Source organism: Agelaius phoeniceus, chromosome Z (assembly GCF_051311805.1).
Source record: "Agelaius phoeniceus isolate bAgePho1 chromosome Z, bAgePho1.hap1, whole genome shotgun sequence".
Classification (NCBI taxonomy): Eukaryota; Metazoa; Chordata; class Aves; order Passeriformes; family Icteridae; genus Agelaius; species Agelaius phoeniceus.
In genome coordinates, this window is record NC_135303.1 from 76,538,357 (window position 1) to 76,560,630 (window position 22,274).

The 22,274-nt window shown below is 39.4% G+C and overlaps 1 protein-coding gene across 2 annotated transcripts in view; it reads left to right on the forward strand.

Annotated features, from left to right (window-relative positions):
- The first annotated feature begins 518 nt into the window (after positions 1–518).
- IL6ST (interleukin 6 cytokine family signal transducer) overlaps positions 519–22,274 on the forward strand; it is a 32,897-nt gene continuing 11,141 nt past the window's right edge. The window contains exons 1-12 of one of the 2 annotated variants that reach the window (XM_054652593.2): positions 519–637; positions 7,746–7,826; positions 8,380–8,691; positions 10,515–10,647; positions 11,929–12,089; positions 12,430–12,581; positions 14,517–14,676; positions 16,970–17,052; positions 17,921–18,140; positions 20,399–20,575; positions 21,329–21,427; positions 22,038–22,184. In XM_054652593.2, coding sequence (XP_054508568.2) covers positions 7,760–7,826; positions 8,380–8,691; positions 10,515–10,647; positions 11,929–12,089; positions 12,430–12,581; positions 14,517–14,676; positions 16,970–17,052; positions 17,921–18,140; positions 20,399–20,575; positions 21,329–21,427; positions 22,038–22,184 — 1,711 coding nt within the window. In that variant the 5' untranslated portion in view covers positions 519–637; positions 7,746–7,759. Of the gene's footprint in view, positions 638–5,505; positions 7,346–7,745; positions 7,827–8,379; positions 8,692–10,514; positions 10,648–11,928; positions 12,090–12,429; positions 12,582–14,516; positions 14,677–16,969; positions 17,053–17,920; positions 18,141–20,398; positions 20,576–21,328; positions 21,428–22,037; positions 22,185–22,274 lie in introns of those variants that run through there. The other variant, XM_077171022.1, reaches the window with a different exon arrangement.

Below are 22,274 nucleotides of genomic sequence, written 5' to 3' on the forward strand. Positions count from 1 at the left end.
CGGCAGCTGTTGACAAGAGCATTCTCCAGCCGCCCGTACTCCCAGGGAAGTCTTGCGAAACGCCGGGAAGGCCGCTGCCTCCTCAGGCCTGCTCAGGACAACACCCCCGCCGCGTAGGCCCGGCCAGACAAGGGCCGGGAGAAGCTTCCAGAGGCCTGGCCGGCTGCGGCCCGGGTAGGGTCCGGCCGTTCCTCGGCCGGGCGTCCCGCGGCTGCCGCCCAGAGCTGGTACACACCATGATGGGCCAGTCCTGCGGGAGGCGCCGGGCGCGGAGGGGCCGGGGCGCCGCGGGGGAGGGGCCCCGCCGCCCTCGGGGCCCCGCCGCCCTCAGGGCCCCGCCGCCGCCGCCGCGCCCGCCCCCCGCGCGCGCCCCCCTCGTCCCCGGGATCCTGGCACGGGCCGCCGCGTTACGGGAAGCCACGCCCCTTCCTGCAGCCCCGCCCTTGCGATGACGTCATTGGCGCCACGGACCAATGGGGGCGTGGGTGGAGGAGGAGGGAAGGGCGCGCGGGGGCTGGGGCGGGGCGGGAGCGTGACCGGGCGCGGGGCCGCGCGTGCGGGACGGCGGTGCGATGGCGCGAGGCGGCTGTGCCGCTATTTAGAGCCAGGGGCCGCGTAGCGCGGGCGGCCGTGCCGGGTAAGAGTCGGGATGTGCGGCCGTGTGCGGGGCTCCCCTTCCCCTCCACCTCCTCTGCGTCCTCCCCCTGAGGGATGTCTGCCGGCGGGGGCCGTGCTGGGCCGTCCTTTTCCTTCGGGCCGTGCGCCCCGGGTGGGGGCAGTGGGACGTTCGTTCAGGGCTGACTGGGGGACGGGACGGGCCGGGCCGGGCCGGGTCGGGCGGGCGAACGGCAGTCTTGCGCCACTCGGCTCCCGGGCCGATCTCCAGCCGTGCCCCGCGGCGGTGTCTCGTCTCGTCCAGCCTCCCCTCGCCGGCGCCGGCCGAGCTGCCCGGCCGTGACGCTCAGAGCGCAACATGGCCTCGCCCGGGGCCGCGGCTGCGGGGCCTGGGGGTGCCGAGCCCCGCGCGGGGCCGCTCCGCCGGGCCCCATCCGCAGCCCTGCCCCCGGCGCGGCGCGGACGGTCAGGCTGAAGGTTATCTGCGCCTTCCCCAGAGCGGCGGTGGCTAGTGCCGGCCGGCCGAGTTGGCAAAGGTGTCGCGACCCTCGCGGGACTCGCGTCTTTCGGCTTTTTCGATTGTCACATAAGCGTGGCTGTGGCACCGGCGCCCATTTCCTTGATGAAGAGATTTGCGTTTTATTGCCGTCACCTTAAGTGGTCTGCTCTTGTTGCCTGTAGATGCTAGAAAACTGCTGCCCTGAAAGATAAGCACACTTTGTCTTATTGCTGGTCCAAGTAGTGGAGGGGATTCCCTGAGGAATTGGGGAGGAGTGGGTACAGTGGCCGTCTGGTTACTTCCCATGTGGTCCTGGGCGCCAGTCATCCCTGTAGTGGGGCTCTGATGCTTTCCCTAAGAAAAAATCGGCATTATTATTTTCATCTCTTGGATGATGAAACTGAGGCACAAAGGAAAGCAGGCTGCCAAGTGTTTTGGCAGGATTGAGGGGAATAATTCCCAGTCTCAGTTTTCATGCTTGTTTTAGGCTGACGAGGGGTTTGCCAGCTGGTGGCTGCTTGTTACTGCTGAGGCATTCTGAAGGCAGAGTTCTACACGTACCGTGTGGGATTATAGTTCTGTCGTTAGTGAGCTGTTCTGTCGCAAAGGGGGAAAGGGAATCCGCAACCTTCCCAAGAAGCTGGATATTATTGGGAGTTAAGAACTTTTTTTCTTACACCCTCTTTTCTATAGAAATACAACATTTGTGCTTCCTATATGCTGTTACTTTCAGAGGCACGTAGAATATGTTCAAAGCATGTAACTTGTGAACAGATTCATCGATATGTTGGTGTAGCACAATAAGAATGTGAATGTGGATGATGAAAATTTGAGATTACTTCCTAGAAGTTGAACATTCAAAGTAATTGTTTGGATGTTGTTTATATCTCTGGAAATGTGGTGCTTCAAGTAAAGTCAATAGATAAATATTTTTGGCAGAGGAGAAAGATAGATAGGCACATCTGTAAGTGAGTACACCAAATGGCGATACTCTTCCTTTGCTGCTTGTCTGGAGGATTAACATTTGCACAGTTATGTGAAATTAAATAACCTTTTTGACCATCTTTTAAATCAATTGTTCTAGTATTAGCAAGAACTGTCTAGATTAGAGAAGCAGCACTGCTTGTGATCAGTCTGGAAGGTTTGATTTCAAAATGCAACCACTGAGTGCTAAGACATTGCTTTCTACAAATTAATTTGATTTTTGAACTAAAACTACTTGCTAGCTGTGAGAAAATTCTGAAGTATTCCAGAGAAATTGATTTACAGTTTTAAAAAGGTACCAGAAATAACTCAATTATTGCAAGCAAATATTTGGTGCCTCTAGTTAGGTACTTCAGTAATTTTAAGCTTTGTACCTGTTTTGGTTTTCTTTTTTTCTTTATATTTTTTATTATGAGTGCTCTACCAAAACTACAAGGATGAGCCCTCTTCTAGAGGCAGAGGAATAAGTACAATAGAGAAATTACTTGCTTAGATGGTGAAAAGGATAGAGATGTCATTTGTATATAGGGATTTTAAATACAAAAATGTATTTCAGAATATTCTGTTCATATAATGTTACATAATGTTTTCAAGTACTTCTCTTAGAGGTGTCTGGTGGTTTTTGAGTCTCATTAATATTTCCAAAAAGGAAATAAGCATGGAGGAAGGAAGGAAGCTTAGAGATGAAATACGCTTAATTAGAAAGCAGTTACGGTTTGAGTAATCAAAATTCCTTGAGGATAGTTACAGCTTTTAGATGGCTTTAAGTACAGTCTGGCTTGTTATAAAACCTCAAGCAGCAGCTGCTTTGTGAAGCATCTCTGGATCTGTCTGCCTGACCTATGTGGATTCCTAGTGACAGATAACCTCTTGATGCTATAAACATAGGTCTTTTTTTTTGTTTGGTTGGTTTTTTGGGGTTTTTTGGGGGTTTTTTGGTTTTTTGGGGGTTTTTTTGGTTTCTTTTTGGTTTTTTGTTGTTTGTTTTTTGTTTGTTTTTTTGGTTTTGGGTGGGTTTTTTTTTTTGTTTTTTTTGAGGAGCTTCTGGAAATCCATTTTCCCGAAACCTTCGGTCTCTTGTGATTGATGTGATAATGAGCTTTAATAGACTGAACACCTTCCTGTGGTGGTTGTGGTGTTATCTATACTTCCTGGCTTCCAGGCTGGCTTTGCTGGCAAGTACATGTTATTTTAGCTATAGTATTTTAAACTGACATGGTGATTTGTAGGTCACTTGGATAGGAATTGTGACTTCTCTGAAATGGAGAGATAACCCATTCTGTAATGGCATATCCCTGTGTTCATTTTGGGGCAGGTCTCATGATTTATGAAATAAGATGAATTTTTAAGATTTCTCTCTTTCTCAGAATAAGTAGTGATACGTGTTTTGCACAAAAGCCTGATAGTTCTTCACAAACTATTGGTCACAGGTTGTTCTTAAAACTCAACATGTGCTTCTTTGTGCATATAAGTTGTGATTTTAGGGTTGTTATTAACTTTTCATTGATGCTGCATGAAGCATCAATTTATGGATCAGACATAAAGGCTTAGTGCTTTCCTTTCAAAATGGCTGCAGGATGTGAAGAATAACAAAAATCCCATTTGATTTGGATATTAAATGGGATGATCTCATGGCATATGGGTTTTATAAGTCTGTCTTTACGGAAATAATCAAAGCATTTGAACTTTTTTTTCCTCTTTGAGATAGTTTCTATTCTGTGAGTTAAAGACTGTCATCAGCAGCATTCTAGATTGACCATGTTGGTTTTACTCAGTATTTTGATCTTTGGCCACTAAACCATGAGAACAACCTGGCACACTTCTAAAGTCAGTTTCTTTCCCTGTCTTCCTTGCCTCTTCACTTAGTGATCCACAACAACTGCATAGTATAAAGTGTTGGTTTGGCTCTTTGGTTTTGTTTGTTTTTAATAGAAGGCATCTGAACTGGCCAGCTGTTTCAGTGTTCATTCAGCATTGGGTTCAGCTTTCACCTTAGATGTATATATATACACTGTACCAGTCAGTAAAACATAGAACTTGGGTTAAGCTGTGCATAGTGATTGAAAAAAATTGAGTTTTCTGTTGTCTAGACTAACAGCTTAGTCTAGACTAAGCTTTTTCACTTGAAATTGTGAATTGTGTAGAGTTAGTGTTTAGCATTACTGTTGAATGATGGCACTGTCTTTTAAGGTTTGATGTTGCTTATATATGCAGGGTTTCTGCACTGTCTTCACCTGAGCATTTTTACACACTCAGATAAGAAAATACCAGTTTGCATAGAAGTATTTTCCTCATTCTAATATGAAGTATGGCTCCTTGTTTTGTTAGTTTTAAGTCCCACCATTTATTTTGGTTTTTTTCATTTCCTTTATGGTTTTCAGGTAGGCAGGGTGGATGGAAGTGTCTAGTGTAACTCTGGATCTTTCCCGTAGAACTAAATTTCAATTAAGAATCAGTCTTGTAAAAGCCAGAGACACTAATGTTTTTAAAAATAGCACACATTAGAAGGGATTGTAATAGCCCCTTTGTGGGTTTAGAGGTGTGTAGCTTCAGACTTCTCCAAACCGTGTTGATCATCAGGGGTGGGGGTAAGCAAAATGCATCAGAGCAGCCTAAAGCAGATACGAGCTGAGTTGTGGCATGGCTTTGACACTGCGGTTTCAGCTGCTTGGTTCCCATACTGGAGGGGTGTGGCTTTCCACTTCACTCTCCTTTGCAAGTGCTGGAGCATGAAGCTCCATTCTCTTGCCTTTCAGGAACTGGCTGCAGTGGAATTGAGTAGTATGATTTGTGGAGGGCATATCTGCTCCCTCAAAACAATTGCTAAACATTCCAAAGTGCAAAGTAGTAAAAATTTGAACTTCAGTCTTTTCTTTTACATGCAAATGAATCTGCTTGGAACAGCTGAAATGCTGTTTTTCAAGTCTGGAAGACAGTTGAATATAGAAATGACATTTATATGAACAAAGATAGTAATTTAATTTTAATTTCCAGTGGAAAAAATCATACTTTAGGACAAAATGTGTGATTATTATTGTTTACTTATTAAGTTGGTTATTGCTTTTTATTTAGTTATTCTTTCATTTGCTTTACAGTATGTTTTTAATAACCTGAGCCATACTTAATAACTGCTGGTGTGAAAATCATTGAATAGTTTTGTGGAAATATTGTTTGACTTTAATAAATAATGACCCAAAAGTAAACCAGTAACTTTGTAATGATGTAATAGCTTAGGTGACCCTGCCATTACTCTAAGGTGGCATGAATCATGATGGCAAATGAGAGAGAAATTAAAAACTTAAAAAACTTTCCTTTTTACATCTGTTTCATTCTTTTCCCTTCAGTGTGAAAGGTGCTTCTGCTGTTGTTTTGCAGCTTTTGGCAGTGAAGCAGAGCTCCTGTTTCTTTCTGCCTGGCTTGTAGTTGCCCTTAGGCTTCTGATGAATTTCAGATCTTCTGCAGCTCAAATTGTTCCAGTTAAATAATTTAAATGAATCTTGCTTGAAATAACAGATCCTAAGGTCTGTCTGTAGTAGAGCTCAATGGGCTTTGGTTAACAAGCAGTATTCTGGTAAGTGTTAGCACAAGTTAGTCATTAAAGTAGATCCCTATGCGCTGGTTTTATTTGGCGATTTAAACTAAAAGAGACTACTCTTTAAAATTTGGTTGTATTCACCATACAAATTTATAAAAATGTGTTAAACTAGTTGGGTTTTTATTTTAATTCAGAAATTCATGTGTGGGCAGAAACCTTATTTTTCAGATATTGGACACTTCTAAAATAAGCAAGAATCAATCTATATAGTTATTTCACTGTTCCCTTGTAATAAATATCCAAATACACATTGCATTTAAAGCAGTATAGTGGTTCTTATATCCAGCCCAGTGAGAGTACTTAAGTAGAACATAGAAAAAATTAATAGCTTTTTGGTTCTCAATGCCATATAGCTGTAGTCTGATGACAAATGACTTGTTATTTAGTCAAAAAATGAACTAAAACTTCCAGTGACAAACAAATGCTTGTTAATATATTTGTCAAGTCTTTCAATCAGCAATGTTTCTACTGCAAAGTTTCTATACAGGAAATTTTGGTGGGCTTTGGGTAATGAACTCACAAGTATAGAAGCAAATAAAGATACCTGGGTGATTCTGATAGCTTTTATTTTAGTTCTAACTGAAAGACACCTAGGTTGGCAAACCCTACAAAGACTCTGCTATAAATGTTTTAGATCTGCTTTCATTTAGCTGTTCGTGTGAATAGAGATTTTCTTTACATTACACAGTTTATCTTGATTTGTAAAGAAAAAATGGCTTAGTTGTGTTGATGTGTAAGGAATGAGATCCTTGCTTGGGGGTGATCCATGCTTAAATGTGTGTCTAGTTTTACTTATATATGTGTGTGTGAAATACCTTGTATCTGTCACTATTGTGAAGTAAATTACATGCAATCAAAGTAAAGGGATGTTTGCTGTCATAAATAGAAGTTTCTTCTGATAATAGTAAGTGGAGCTTATTAAATTCCCTGGAATTCCACTAAAAATTTTTAAAATTTTTAGCGAGTTTCCTTTTGTGGGACAAAGCTAAGAATACTAGTTTCCAGAGAAGTTCTGTCAGGTTAGTGAAAATAAAACTTCAGAAACATGTTGCTGTAGCCATCCCTCCTCAAATCTTAGTAACCTAAAGAGCCTGTGTTAAGTTTCTAGGTCTAAGAATAGCATGAAGTCTGCTTCTAGAAATCAGCTTGTGAACTAAATGCCTTATTTCACTAAGCCAGTCTACCCATTCCTGTAAAGATGCCTAAATGTAGCTAAAAATAATATAGCTTAGTAGAGAGTGGTCACTTGCTTTTGGTAGTTTAGGACTGCTTTAAAACTGTAAGTTGAGAAAACCATAACACGTAGTGGCTTCATAACAATGGGGGTGTGTGAATGTTTCAGTATCTCTAAAGTGTTTTCTAGAAATGTCAAAACTTGAGAATGAGTGGGCTCTGTTGCAATACAGAAATAAATATGGTGTTATAAAAGGTACTCTGGCTTTTGAGGAATTGCAAGCTCCCTTGTAAAGTTTTGAAGAATTAATTAGTGCTTTTTCTATAGTAGACAGCAGTTCTTGATATGGAAGCATTGTGCTTTGTAATTCCTGAGTGTATTTTAAGTCACTTCTTGTGAATGAGACACATAGTTTTGTGGTGAGTTCTTCTGAACCTTGTCTGAACCTTGCCTGAGGATCAGTGCCCTTAAAAGTTAGGTAAGTATGAAAACCATAATCAAATTCATAGGGTTATGTATTAAAACCTGAACCACACCGTTACACCTTGTATTCTAACTGAACCTCCTACAGAGTTACCAGTGAAGTTTGTTTTCATATACAGTGTGAAAACCTAAAGCTGATACATTTCTTAAACTTCTAATTAAATCAGCTTTAAACAGCCTTAGTTTTTTTTTTAGTGAACATTTGATTTTGTTTTAGCAGTGAGGAAAATGGAAACAATTTGCCCATTCTAAGTTGAGAAGATACAAACAATTCCAGGAAAATAAATGCGCATACGTGAGATATGTTAGAGCAAATACAGATTTGATTTTGACATTGATCTAAAGTAAAGAGTAATAGTTTAAATTTAAAAATATATATCTTTCTCTTGTTACAGAAATTCTGTGCAGCATGTTTTCTTGGTGGAACTGGGTGGCCTGTGCCTTCTATCTGGTGTTGAGTATTTGTTCTCCTGATGGTAAGATTTCTGTGTCTCAAATACAAGAGGATATAGAACTAGTTATATCAAATGTTTGAAGCAGCTGCTTGCTTTTTGTTTGTTGGATGAGGACAGAAAGTAAGGTGTGTTAGGATAGACACGCCTAGTCTTCTAACACTAGTTCACCACAACACAGGTGCACACTTACCCCAGTTTTCCTATGCTAACTTTCTTAATAAAAAATACTTTTTTATCAGAAGAGTAAACTCAAGTATAACAACTTCCTCCTTCAAAAGATATAAACATGCAACCCTTGACTCTCCACTCTGTCTTATGCCTCTATTTATTAATGGAGCTTTCCTAGCTTCATGAAATGCTCTTGCAGAGCCTAAAGAACACTATGCTGTTTTCTGCCCTTAAATCTTCATGGTAGTCTACCAATGCATTTCAGTTTTATTATTGTCAGGTAACTATTTAACTTGCTGCTTAGACACATGTAGTGTTTTTAACATTGCACTAGTGATGTATCAGCAATATTGGTTAGGGGATGTTGTGTAGTTCTTAATAAATGTGAAATTTGTTTTCTTTTTAGCTTCAAGTGGACTTGTGCAGTCATGTGGTCACATCATCCCGGAGTCACCTGTACTGGCCATTGGTTCCAATTTCACAGCATTATGCATTCTGAATGAGAGTTGTCTTGACTTTGGCAATATCTATGCCAGTCAGATTATCTGGAAGATTAAAAATAGACTGGTACCCAAAGAACAGTATCGTGAAATAAACAGAACAGTTTCCAGTGTCACATTCAATGACACTTCTTCACTGGCTACTCCTCTGACATGCAACATTTTAGCAGATGGACAGATTGAACAGAACATTTATGGAATTACAGTTACAGTAGGCTGTGAGTACCATTTTTTTTACATTTTATTCTGGTCTTTAGAAAATTGCTTCTGAGAAATCGGAAAATGCAAAAAATAGAAAATGTGCGTATCTTTAGGCACTTAATTTTTATTCCCTCAGTTCCCGGATAATTGAGTAAAAAATCATCAAATTACATGCCACCCCAGCTGCTCAGTATGCACTGAAGAAAGTTTTCTGAAAAGTAGAAAATACTCTGGAGTATTTCAATGTTGAAATAGGGAAAATGAAACAACAAAAAGCAGCAGATTTTAATTACAGAATAAAGTTGTGTATTTAAATGAAATAAGAAGTAGGAAATGAACTTTTCCTTACTTCTTGATTCTGTATCAGAGTTGGAGGAAATACTTGTAGGTGACATGTCCTGGTTTCATACTAGCATTCTGAAAATAATGTTTTCTTCATTAATGGACTGAGAAACATTTAGTTCATCTGTATCACTAAAGCTAACCTGAATTGTCTTAAGGTATTTGGATGCCTTTGCCTCTATACCAAAGAAAATACTTTTAACTAGTTATAAGCTTCATTTATTCTAGAATGATAGCACTTGCATGGTTCAGACCAGCTGCTTTTAGAAAGACTGACTTGAGAAAGTCATGTGAATAAGTGCTACTTCTTAATTACTTGGTGCCCTGCTAATAATAAGACAAGTGTTGTAGTGTCCTAAGTATCATATGATATGGCTGATTATCCATTATCATATGATATGGTTGTCTCCTAGTGATGGCAAGAGGTACTGCAGTTGTGAATGGTCTGCAGGCAAAAGGCCGGCTTGAGTTCACAATTTAAAATTAAATGATTCTAGCATGACTTAAAAAATGCTATCACAGGAAAGTAATGTTTTCCATTTCAGTTTCTGAGGAGTAAATACTGTACTAGAAAATATAAAATAAAAAATATTTTAAAGAGGTAAAATACATGGAAAGGTGAGGACAGATAAATTATTCTAAGATTATAAATGTAATGTCAGTACAGATGACATTCCACGTGTAATTCATGTTACAATTCTTGAGATGCATTTTTGTTTAAAGCTATTGTATTTTGATACTATCAATTAAAGAAAACTAAATAGTGAGACTAGCAACAGATTTGAGAAGAATATAATTATTCAGGAAGAAAGCAATAAGATTCATAAGGTTGTTTTATTGAAACTAGCACTCTTCTTGAAAGCAAATAAAATTCTCTAACTACATTATATTGTTGTAAATAGTGATAATATAGGAGGTAGAAACAAATTTGTATGTTATAATTTGAGTTTAAGAGGGAAAGGAAATAGTTTTGCTGCATTCTGAATAAGTTCCTTACACACCACAGTGCATGGATGAAGATCTCTAAGCTTTCCTGCATGCATTTGCAGCTCGAGCTTCTTCCATACCTCAGCTGGGGGAAAACAGACCTATGAAATTGCTTATAGAGCTCAGGTTACTAGCAAGGTCACTATGTGCCAATTCAGTAGTGGCTTTTAATTTTTCTTATGTGTGAATTAAAATATATTTAGATGAGAGATGGTTAATGATGGAAGATGGTTAAAATACAAGGTTTTCTGCCTCAGAATGAAAAGTCTTTGTTGTTCCTTACTAGTAAATGCTTAATCCTTATACAGCCTACTGTCTGTCAAAGCAGCTATTTAAGCTTCTTTACTTTGACTGCAGGATGGTATCCAGCACTTTTTGCCACATCCTTTAGAGAAAAATTAATTAGATACTTCTGATGTTCACAGAAATCACTCTAGTGGGACAGTTAAAAGGATTCTAGCTGGATTGAAATGCATGTATAGATTAATTATTGCTAATTCTTTCTGTACAGTGGCTCCAGAGAAGCCCAAGAACTTAAGTTGCATTGTGCATCAGGAATCAAGATTCACATATGCTATGACTTGTACCTGGAACCCTGGAAGGCATACATTCCTGGATACTCAGTTCAGGTTGAGGTACAGGTGGTAAGTAGCACTCCATAGAATATCTAAATTATTCTGAAGAATATTTTTATGCTAAACCAACAGTCCTTGAAATTCCTGATTTTTTGGAAGAGTGCTTAAGCTTAAGTCCAATTTTCTGAGGCATTGCTGTCTGTCTGGTATGAGGGGGAAGGGAAGAGTTGAAGAAGTTGGCATTCAAGAAATTCTAAGTCAGACATGAAGTTTTGTTGCTGAACTTGTTTTGGAGTCACAGTAATGTCATATTTTTCTATTCTTCAAATGCATGATTAGTGTGGCTTTAGTACAATACATCTCATAATAGGGAGCTATACCCTAACTCTTACACTTTTCTGAGTTGACAGTTCTATCCCATTCTAAACAAGCAGATGTCTGCTCATTGCAGGAGGATCAGACTATGTGACTTTTAAAGGTTCATTTCAATCCAAATCATTCTATCATTCTAAGTAGAGAAACTGACATAAAATGACTGAGTTTTGTAAAGTTATTATCTATCTGCACTTCATAGGAACTGTGGACAAACACTATTCTGAGTTAATCCTAACATAGGATTAACTAAAGCTTCAGCAAAGTATTTCTCCTGTGAAAGCAAATTAAGTTACTTTCCAAACTCTTTATCTGGCCTCTTGTAAAGCAGAGCTTTTTAGATGGCCTCTAAGTTTAAAATGGAGTGAACAGGATTGCTGCATTGCTCTGGAGACAGGAATGATCTCAGACAGCTTTCTAGCTACCCCATTCTGCTGAAGTGTTTTGGTAACAGGTGTAGTAGAAAGTATGCACAGATAGTTCTAGGGGCATCAGGAAATGTGCAAAGCATTAACATTTTCTATCTAGTTAGTATAGCAGAAGATGGTGAGCAGAAATTATCTATTGCACCCCTAACATTCCTGAAAGGTATGCGAGTAGCACTGACTTCATTTTCTAATGCATTGTAGTTACTGGCCATATTGCTTTTGAGTAATTGTATCAGTTCTTGTTCTTTTCTTTTTTAAGCCAAGTCAGGTTTTTATACAAATTTACTGACAGTGCTCTAGCTTGTGCTTTTGAAGATACATGACTGGAAGTCAAGAGATTTTGTTTTACATTCAGTTCTAATGCAGTCATGCATTTCTGGCTGAAAAAGCCATTCCCACTTTTTCTTCCCCTCCCTCTGCTTACAAAGTTAAGGCAGAGGGGAAACATACAAGATAAACCAATTGCTCACTCTGATCTGCTTTAAAATATTCTCTAAAGGAAACCAAACTTACTGCTTTGAATCTTGTTTTTTCTTTCTCTTTTATTTAGGCCAGAACAGATCTTCCCTGACTGTATACCAAAAGATGTTAACAATTCTTGCACCATTGATGATTCTCAGTTCTTTGTTAATACGGAGATCTGGGTGGAAGCAACAAATGCACTTGGGAAGGCTGTATCTGATCCTCTTGTGGTTGATCCTATCGACATTGGTAATTATATGCCCCTTAAAGCTTTGATAGAACATAACTGCTGCTTCTGTATATATTGCTGAACTGGTATGTTAGTGTTTCTTCACTATAAAAATTATCACTACGTAAGTGTTGTTGACTAGAGCTTGAAATGTGCTGGGCAAGGGTAGGGATGGTGAGAGATTTTTTCACAATTCAGATAGCAAGTTTTGTGTTTAGTAGTCTTGTTTAGAAGATAGTGTAAAGTAGCAGCCATTTCAGGTCCTGAAAGACTTTATAGTAGTGCTGCAATATCATGTGCAGCTTCTAAAGGCATGGTAAAGTACAGCTGTTGGGTTAACTTAAACTTCTTCTCTTTTAGTTAAACCACTGCCTCCACAGAATGTGTCAGTCACCTCAGGATTACTACCTACTGTTCTGCAGCTTGTCTGGGAGAATTGGATTTCAGACGCTGTGATGACGCTGAAATTCAATATTCGCTACAGAATTGTTGGTGATACGAACTGGATGGAGGTAATACAACCAATGTTCCTTGCCATGATTCTGCTGTAATCCATACATTTGTCAAACTGGAGCTCCCCCTGTTCCACTTCAGATCATTCAGTTTCATTTCATTATGTCTTACATGGCCACCCAAGGAAGTTTATCTGGCCTGTTCATGGGGCCGTAATCTAGGTATTTTTTGGCACAGTCTGAGTGTGGTGACCTTTTCATATCTTCATGGACTTTTCTGCTGTCCTTCCTGTCACAGTGCAGTATGTTTATTTTTAATTTTATTTTGCACAACATATAGAACATGAATGAATTTTCATCTTCCCATGCATGTGCAAAATGGGTGATCATTCAAAACTTGGGTAAATATGTATCATGCTGGAATGGTTTTTAGAACTTACTCTACCTGCAGGTGGACTACAAAAGGTCCAGACAGGGCCACAGGCTGGGTCAGAGTGGCTGGAAGGCTACCCAGTAGAAAAGGACCTGGCAGTGCTGGTGAGGGCAGCTGAGCATGAGCCGGGCTGTGCCCAGGTGGCCTAGAACTCCAGTGACATCCTGGCCTGGATCAGCAATGGTGTGGCCAGCAGGGCCAGTGATTTGTCTACCTTTATTTGTCACTGGTGAAGCCACACCTTGAGTCCTGCCCTGTATACATGCCTCAAGTGTGAGGCAGTCAAGAACAGGAAAAGTGTAAGGAGTAAGCCTTACCTGTAATGTACTATATGTTCCTGTTATCAAGAGCTGTGAGGTTTTTTTTTATTTAGAAATCAATCTTTATACATCAATCTGTCAATGTATTTTTAATAGCTCCTCAGTTTTTCCTTCCTTTAAGACTTTTCTCAGAGCAGTAGTACTCCAGCAGAGGCCCAAGTGTATTCTGAATTCTTTGAGTTCTTGGAAGGAAGACTGCTTTCGATTTTACCAAAATGCTCTGTTTGGAGCAGGTAGCCTTAACACATGTCCTTGTGACTATGTGGTCACAAGGATGCAGAAACTATTTGTTAAGATCACCTGTATTGATATTTTAAAAAGCACTGGCCTGCACAGTCTAGTTTGCAACTCCAGGACTGTGTATATGTTGTCCTGATAGGACAGTAGGACAAGTTCTTTTAATTTGTCTTGCCCTTTTAACATACACACAAAACAAATGAAATAGTAGCTTTTAAGTCAGCTGAACTTGCTTAGCTGTGGTTAAATTGGACTATTTTGTTAATTCTTTACCCTCAGGATTAACCTCTTAAGTGTTCTGCATTTGTGTTTAATCTGTAGTTATTCCTTGCAGGGGTCCTTGCTGTAAAAAGCCCTTAGTTGCAAGTGGAATAATGTGAGGAGTCAGTGTGTTACCTACTTGCGTCCGTTCTCCACTCCACCCTGCTTCCCTACATACATACTAAGAATACTTTTCTGGCATTTGGTTACTCACCTAAGATAAATAAAAGAGCTTATGAAAAGAATTTATTAACACAACTATAAGCTCCTCTAAAACTATTCTCAATTTTACTCAAGAAGTACTGTTCTGGATCAGTGGAAGCAATGATCCCGGACTTTTAACTTCCAGTAATCAATAATTTTGCAATCAATAATCAAGCAGGTCACCTACCAAAGTTCTGAATTGTGAGGCAGGGTACTACAGATCAGTAAGCAGCAGAATTATGTGGAAAGAAAGGAGAAAGATGTAAGCTAATTATCAAATAAAACATGAGATTGTCCTGAAGTAGCTGCCTAACTGTTCTAGTGTATGTATCTTCTTATACCTGGTAAAGACACACAACTCCGACTGAACCTTTACCAGACACTGTTTGAAAATTGAAGTTTTTAGAAATGAGAGGGAAGGAAAGCTTGTTTGTGTTATGTGTGTGGTGGAGAGCCTTCTTGCATGACAGCTGAAGGAGCACAGAACTCAGCTCTACAGTATTTTGATCATTGCTTTTAAAATCTTTGTCACTTTTGCAGGTTCCTCCTGAAGATACAGCTTCCCCAAGAACTTCATTCAGTATTCAAGGTCTCAGACCCTACACAGAGTATGTCTTTTCCATTCGTTGCATGAAGGAAGATGGAGTAGGCTACTGGAGTGACTGGAGTGAAGAAAAGACTGGGATTACCATTGAAGATCGTAAGTAATGCATAAAAGTGGGTCACTGACTTCTCAAGTGTGAGTGCTCTGCAGTTTGGCAATGGCCACCTGAAATGGTGTATCCTTGCTTGAGGTGCTTGCTTGTAACTCAGCTCTCCTGAGTTACTTCCAGCACTAACTGACTTGACCCATGCATTCCAAGGAGCATAAGACTACCTTCTTGTTAAGCTGGTGTAGAGGAACTCCCTGAAAACAGCTACAACAGCAACAGGGGAGAAGAGCCTTCTTCACAGAAAACTGTTCTCAAGGTCTTCTGGAAAAAATCTAGGCTTTATGCTTGTTTTTTTATTTTGAAGGTTGTTCTCTGTAACAGAAGTTATCCTGCCTAGAAAAGGTTTTCTTAGTAGAGCAACTGCCTTAGTTTATGAACAACTTGATGTTCAGGAGGCTAGTAAAAGTCATAGGTGAACAATCATCAACAGTTAAGAAACAGAAGATCTTAGTCATAGGGTGCATAGATTTCTTCACAAACTTATAAAGCAATAATATAAAATAATGTGCATGTGGTAAGTGTAGTCTCTTATGCACTGAAGCATCCAAATAACACATCTTTTACATTTCAACAAAGTATTCATTTTGATTTCTTTTCCACTTCTGTAGCCTGCAAGGTTGGCTTTGTTTTTGGCTTATGCTGATACTACCCCATAGAAAGCCAGTGTTGTGTACTTAATACTCAGTAGGGAATCTATTCTTACATCCAATTGCTATAAGTAATTTGTCATAGCTATTTAGCTTCAGTATCAAGCTGATCGGTATTTTTCTGTTTTTTAAATGTGCTTTAGCTTTTTCTGCTTACACCTTTATAATCTTGTTTCTCTAGTAATCCTGTATGTCCCAAGGTGTGTCTTTTCTGGGCAGTCTGTTCACTGCAGCGTTTCAGTGCACATCAAGTTAAACCAATACAAGTTCTATTATTAAAACAGATTGGAAATCCTTCCTTTTTTTATCCTGATTGAGTTCATTTGTCATCTTAGATAAGGAATAAGAGGGATTATTGTAGTTTTTGTTTAAAACAAGTGGAATTTGTATCCATGTTTGCATTGCTTCAGTTCTGTTACTTTCACTTCATCTACTTTCTCTGGGGGAGATACTGTAAAATATGTCAATATGCTAGTCTCTGCTTTTCAACTCCTAATGATAGTATGACTTCATTTTCTGTTTCCTATCTCAGGCTGAGCAATGATGATTTCAGGACTGCCTGCCTATTTAGATTGCATTGCTGTTCTGCTGTGGTGACTGGCTTTGCAAAAATACTGCTAATACTAAGTACCCATGTCTTACTTTAGCCTCAGAACGAAAGTTTTATAGTAGCAAATGAACATCAGACAGGTCATGTTAGAGTCATGATCTCTATTAGGCAAGATGTACAATTGCTTCTCTTTAATGTGAATCAAATTTGGATACTCAAATGAGTAGAAGAGCTCCCTTTGCCTCAAAACATAGTTCGCCTCTCACGATGTACAGCATAAAAGATAAGATGCATGCTGTACACTTGGTACTGAGGGGTGTTTGAGGTTAAAAGCCAAAACTTCATAACATACTAAATGCTATGAAAGAATTCTGAGAAGAAGTAGTCTTAAAAGATTAAAGATGTAATTCATTTTGAGATGAACTTTCTCTTGGGGCTAAGACCCTCACAAAAGATTGGGCACTTCTTATTGCTTTGTGCATTAGTTCATTTTACTTTGAAATGGAGTTTGTTGTGGAAGTACCACTTTTTCATAGTACAGATGCCAAAATGTACTGTAGTATTGTACAAAAGTACTGCAGTTTTGTTATCCTTTTAGAATCAAGGAGTCTTACTGCCAGGAGAAATTTGTCTCCTTTTTTTAACTCTTGTGCACTTTCCTTTTTTCAGGTAACTTGATATTGAGGGGTAGGGACAGTGTTGGATGCAGATTATAGCAAGGTTTGCAGGTGTGCAGGGCTGTGCCTCTGGATGCAGGCTGCGCTGTGTAGGTGTGATCATGCCTCACTCAGCATTGTCACCTTTAGTCTAATCTTGCAGATGCCCACCATTGTGATTCATACTTTTTTGTCACTGGACATTAAAGCAGAACTGGTGTCTTGCTCATCTCTTCAGGAAATTTTCCACTTAATATGCCAAGCATTATTTTCATTGAGAAAGCAAGAAATGCTAAATAGCATTTAGCTTCATTTCTAATATGCTTTTATTTTTTTAAGAAAGCAAGCATATAATGATAATGAAAGGATGAATTCAAACACATTAAATAAAAATGATTCTACTCTCAAGCATTGTTTGTTTCATCAGAACCATCTAAAGGACCACCCATATGGAGGATCATTGATACATCTCAGTCACCAGCTTGCTGGACTGTGCATCTAATATGGAAGGTAAAGCGAATTGAAAAAATTGAGCATTCTTTTAAAAACATTTTTCCATTTTAAGTGGAAAAATCTACCCAATAGCCTTGAGAGATGACTGGGATAGTATAGGGTTTTTTGATATGAGATGTGACTTAGTGTTCTTATGCTAATAGCTATGAAAAATTAAATGTACAGATGTAAAGGCCATCATTTAACTGATACTCATCTGTGACCTAAAATACCCAGAATATACTCATATTCCTCATTTGTTGACCTTCTGTGGATTTGCCACTTGAACAAAGCATAGCTTCATGTCATGTCTTCTGCTGTAACCTAAAACCTGGCAACACTGTCTGGGCAGTGATACCCCAGCTGCAAAATCCATTAAGGCTTGAGGTACTGCAGAGGCCAAGGTTATTAAAAACAGCACTGTGCATTTGTGTGTGGTAAGGCTGCTGTGTCCAACTGGATGATTAGTCCAGCTCAGAAGGGGAATGTAATTATGGTCACTCCCCAAACCCCGCTTTCTTTTGGTCCATAAACTGTGTCATATTTGTCATATTAACACAACCAAAGGTGAGATTTCTTCTATGTCATTGTGTTGTAAAGTCATGTAAAAGGGAAGTTTTATCAACAACTTCTGCAATCCTTACAGAATAGCTTTTATTAAATCACTAGGTATGAGCAAAGAAAAAGAGTATTTAAAGAAGAAATGGAATTTGGAAGGGACTGTTTTATAGAAATACGCAGAGGTTATTTATGTTTTTCTTAAATGTGCAGGTATTTGATCTATGGAACTTGCCTTGTTCTCATATTTTTAATTGTACCATAAGGGCAGTAAGGGTTACATCACATTTGTTCAGTATCAGCTTAATCAAAGATGTGTTTCTGACAGGCACTGAAGCCATACGAAGCCAATGGAGTAATCTTGCTATATGAATTGACTGTCAGAGATAAATCATCTCTTTCCAGTCCAGTGAAGAAATACAATGTTACCAGCACCAACTATACCTTACAGCTGCGGGAAGGAACTTATGAAGTGACTCTGATTGCCCGTAACAGTGTTGGGCCATCTCCTCCTTCAGTTTTACTTATCCCAGCAAGTAATTCAAAAGGTCAGTGTCCTAATAATGTCTTTCAAGTAAATCTACATGGCCCTTTTTATAAGAAATCTTCAGTGTTGTAAAATAGTACCTTTTACATGGGCACATAAAGTATTACTGAATTATAAGTACAGTCTCATGCCATTTGTTTGCCAGAGAATGTGAGGGTTTGTGTATTCACAGTGTCATTTGAAGCTGTGTATGTTGTTCTGCTGATTTTTGATTCTTAGAGCTTCTGTGTACTATATTCCTTGTTGTTTCTTTTCTTAGCATAGCAGGCATTTTTGTGTCTTTCTTAAAAAAAAAAATCAAAGGGTTGGTATATACTTACATATATACCATTCTGCCATTGCTCCTCCTTTAATTTCCTGATGTCCCTCCCACTCTTTTCCTTGTTTGTCCCAGTCTTCTCCTACATTTTCAGCATTTTACCAGGTTGTTTTGTCATCTGCTTCCACTATTTCTGTACTGCTCATGTTCTTTTTTATGTTTTATTCATTATTCACTAATAGTAAGGACAGGCTGGTTTATCCTTCTTTCCAGCCTTTTCTTAGACAATCCCAACACTACCAGGATAGGAAGCAAAAAAATAGGTATATGGATAGGTGCAGGTAAACACCAAGGGAGAGCCACTGGTTCTAAAGCTATTAGACTAATTAGTTAAGAGTATAAATTCACACAAAGTAGTTTTGCAGCCAGGAGGAAGTACTTAGTAAGGTGTAGATGTATGGTATATAATATGCATAATAAGCTAAGATGGGAGGGATGCGCAGATATCTCAAAGTCCAGGTCCTGGCCCTGCACAGGTCACCCCAAGAATCACACTGTGTATCTGAGGGCATTGTCCTACTATGTGCTGTCACTTCTTGAACTCTTTCAGACTTGGTGCTGTGACCACTTCCCTGGGGAGCCTGTTCCAGTGCCCAGCTGCCCTCTGAGTGAAGAAACTTATCCAGCCTAAACCTCCCCTGACACAACTTCAGGCCATTCCTCAGATCCTGTCACTGGGCACTCAGAGAAGAAATCAGGGCCTGCCCCTCCTCTTCCCCTCTCAAGGAGGTTGTAACTGCAGTGAGGTCTCCCATCAGTCTCCTCCAGGCTGAACAGACCAAGTAACCTCAGCTGCTCCTCATACAGCTTCCCCTCAAAGCCCTTCACCATCTTCATTGCCCTCCTTTGGATGCTCTCAAATTGTTAAATAACTTGATTATACTGTGGCACCCAGAAGTGCCCCCAGCACCTCATTCAAGGTGAGGCTGCCCCAGTGCAGAGCAGAGCAGGACAATCCCCTCCCTTGCCTGGCTGGTGATGCTGTCCCTGATGCCCCCAGGACACGCTTGGCCCTCCTGGCTGCCAGGGCACTGCTGGCTCATGTTCAACTTGCCATGGACCAGAGCCCCAGGGCCCTTTCCATGGCACTGCTGTGCAGCCTCTCATCCCCCAGTCTGTCTGTACATCCAGGGCTGCCCCATCCCAGGTGCAGAATCTGGCACCAGCTCTTTTTGAACTTCACGTGGTGGGTGATTGCCTGGCCCTCTACTTTGTCAGGGTCTCTCTGCAGGGCCCCCCTGCCTTTGAGGGAGTCAACAGCTCCTCCCAGATTCGTATCTGGGAACTTGCTTAGTGTCCCTTTCAGTCCTGAATCCAAGTCATTATGAAGTCATTACTTGCTTAGTGTCCCTTCCAGTCCTGAGTCTGAGTCAGTATCAGACCACAAGGCTGATGATGGAGCCCTGGAACAACCCCAGTGAAGCCCCTGGAACAGGTACCAGGTCTGCAGTCTGATGTCACTGCCACTGTAACCCTTTGTGCCTGACCCATGAGCCAGTTGCTGCCCCATCACAGGATGTGTTTATCCAGCTCTAGGCTGGATTTTATATATACTATATATACTATTTACTTCTATATATACACACTATGCATAAAGTATAAGTACTTAAAAAGGTACTTAAGTGTAACTGTTTGATACACTTGTAAATTCCCATTCTAAGTCTGATTTCTCTATTGAAATAAAGCATTTTTTCGGAAGAAAGAAACATAGTGTCTGTGAGAATAGAGAAGCTGAGTCTAACTTCCAGTTTTTAAATAGCCTGATACTGCTTTTGGAGCTCTCATACAAAGATCCATGTGTAAATCTCCAAATTTCAGAAAATGGCATCTGCATTTGCTTTAGTTCTGTCAAATTGCTACCATTACCCAAAAGTAGCAACCAGAACTACTCCTGTCATGAAAGAACTGTCAATATTGATCACTTTTTTCTTTCATTACAGCTCCTGTGAAGAATCTTAGAACATTACCTAAACATGACAAGTTGTGGGTAGGGTGGACTGCTCCCAACAATTATGTTCTTAAATATGTGATCGAATGGTGTCTGATGTCCAGCAGCTCAGACTGCATCATAGAATGGCAGATTGTATTAGGAGATGTTCAAGGAATTGACTTAAAAGGTATTTAGCTCATAAATCTACATATAGTTTGTAGCACACTCTAAAAACTGCTTAGTGGTCGGAAGATGAGAAACATTCTCAGTAATTAGAATTTTATGGTAGAATAGGGTTAGTACTGAGGGTTTCAGTTAGTTTATTGGGAGTGTATGGAAGTATTTATATGTTTTTGTCAAATACACAACTCTATCTGACATTGAATTTTGAAATTTATATAATGTAAGAAGGGGTTTATCTCCATTTTGGTTATAGTATTGTCATTCTTGGAAACCATTAAAATAGTGAAAAGGCCGATTTCTTTCAAAATCAGTCAAATTCTTTGATTACTCAATTCAAACAGTGAAACTTGATCAGCTATATTCTTTTGAGATTATGGTCAGTATCTAAAATCAGTCATTTGGGAACTTAATGCTACAGATAACTAAAGGCTTTCTATTTAAAATAATGTTAAAAAAACTGACTTGTCTAAATTCTACTTTTTAAATTTTACATTTGAATGTGAACCATTATATTGTTCTTTTAGTTAATATTTTGAAGCAGTATTTTTCCTTTAGTTACTATTTTGGAGATGTGTATCAATGAGCTCTAGAAAATACTCAGCTGCACTAGGCACTAGTCCTAGTTAGACAGTGGTCCTTTGAGAAGCCTGTGTTTGAAGTAAATGGGGAGGATAGTGAGCACTTTGACTGTCTGTGAAACACCACCTTTTAAATTCCTTTTATTAGGTATATATTTCTTTTTTATTCCTTTTATTAGGTATAAAGCCTTTCAAGTGTTACTTGATAACTGTGTACCCTCTGTATGCTGATGGTCAGGGAAGTGGACAGTCTGTAAAGGCTTATCTTAAGCAAGATCGTAAGTATAAAATTATCACCTTGAAGCCCATACACTGACCCTTTTTGACAAAAAAAATGAAGAGACTTTTGCTTTAATGTGGACTGTGTAATGAAAAACAATTTAGTACTTGAGGGTCAGGTGACATCACTGATCTTTTCCCATCTATTATCATCCATTCTGCTCTTTTTCAGTGTTTGGGAACTAGACCAATAGCTGACTATGGCTGGCTCTTCTGTTTTTCCAACCTTTATATAATAGATAATTAGACATGAATTTGTTCTTTTAGTGATATATTTATTTTATATAGATTATATATTTATTATTTATTTATTATATATAATAGTGATATTTATATGCTGATTTATTTTAAATTTCAAGTGTAAAATCGAGACTTCATTTGAAGGTTTCTTGCAACGTGCTGGTTTTTCTTTTCATATGTGTTTCTGAATGTTTCTTTTTTAAAACATCTTTGTAGTTTTTATGTTATTTGAAAACAGTGCTTTCCGGATGAGTCAATCAAACTATTCCATTGAAGTTTTTATCCTGTTACAGTTCAGTGCTTGTTAATATGTTGCTTCTGTGAATGCAAGGTTGCCAAGCAGAAACTAATCTTCATCTCCCATTACAGGTCCTTCAAAAGGACCTACGGTTCAGACAAAAAAAGTAGGAAAAGCTGAAGCTGTTTTGACATGGAACCATCTCACAGTTGAGGAACAAAATGGATTTATCCGAAATTATACCATACTTTACAAAACTATTGATGGAAATGAAACAGGTACTAGAAAACAGAAGTGTTTTGGGGCACTGAAGCTTTTCATCTGTTTCCTTCCTAATATTTGTTCCTGAAAAAATACACAGAATCACT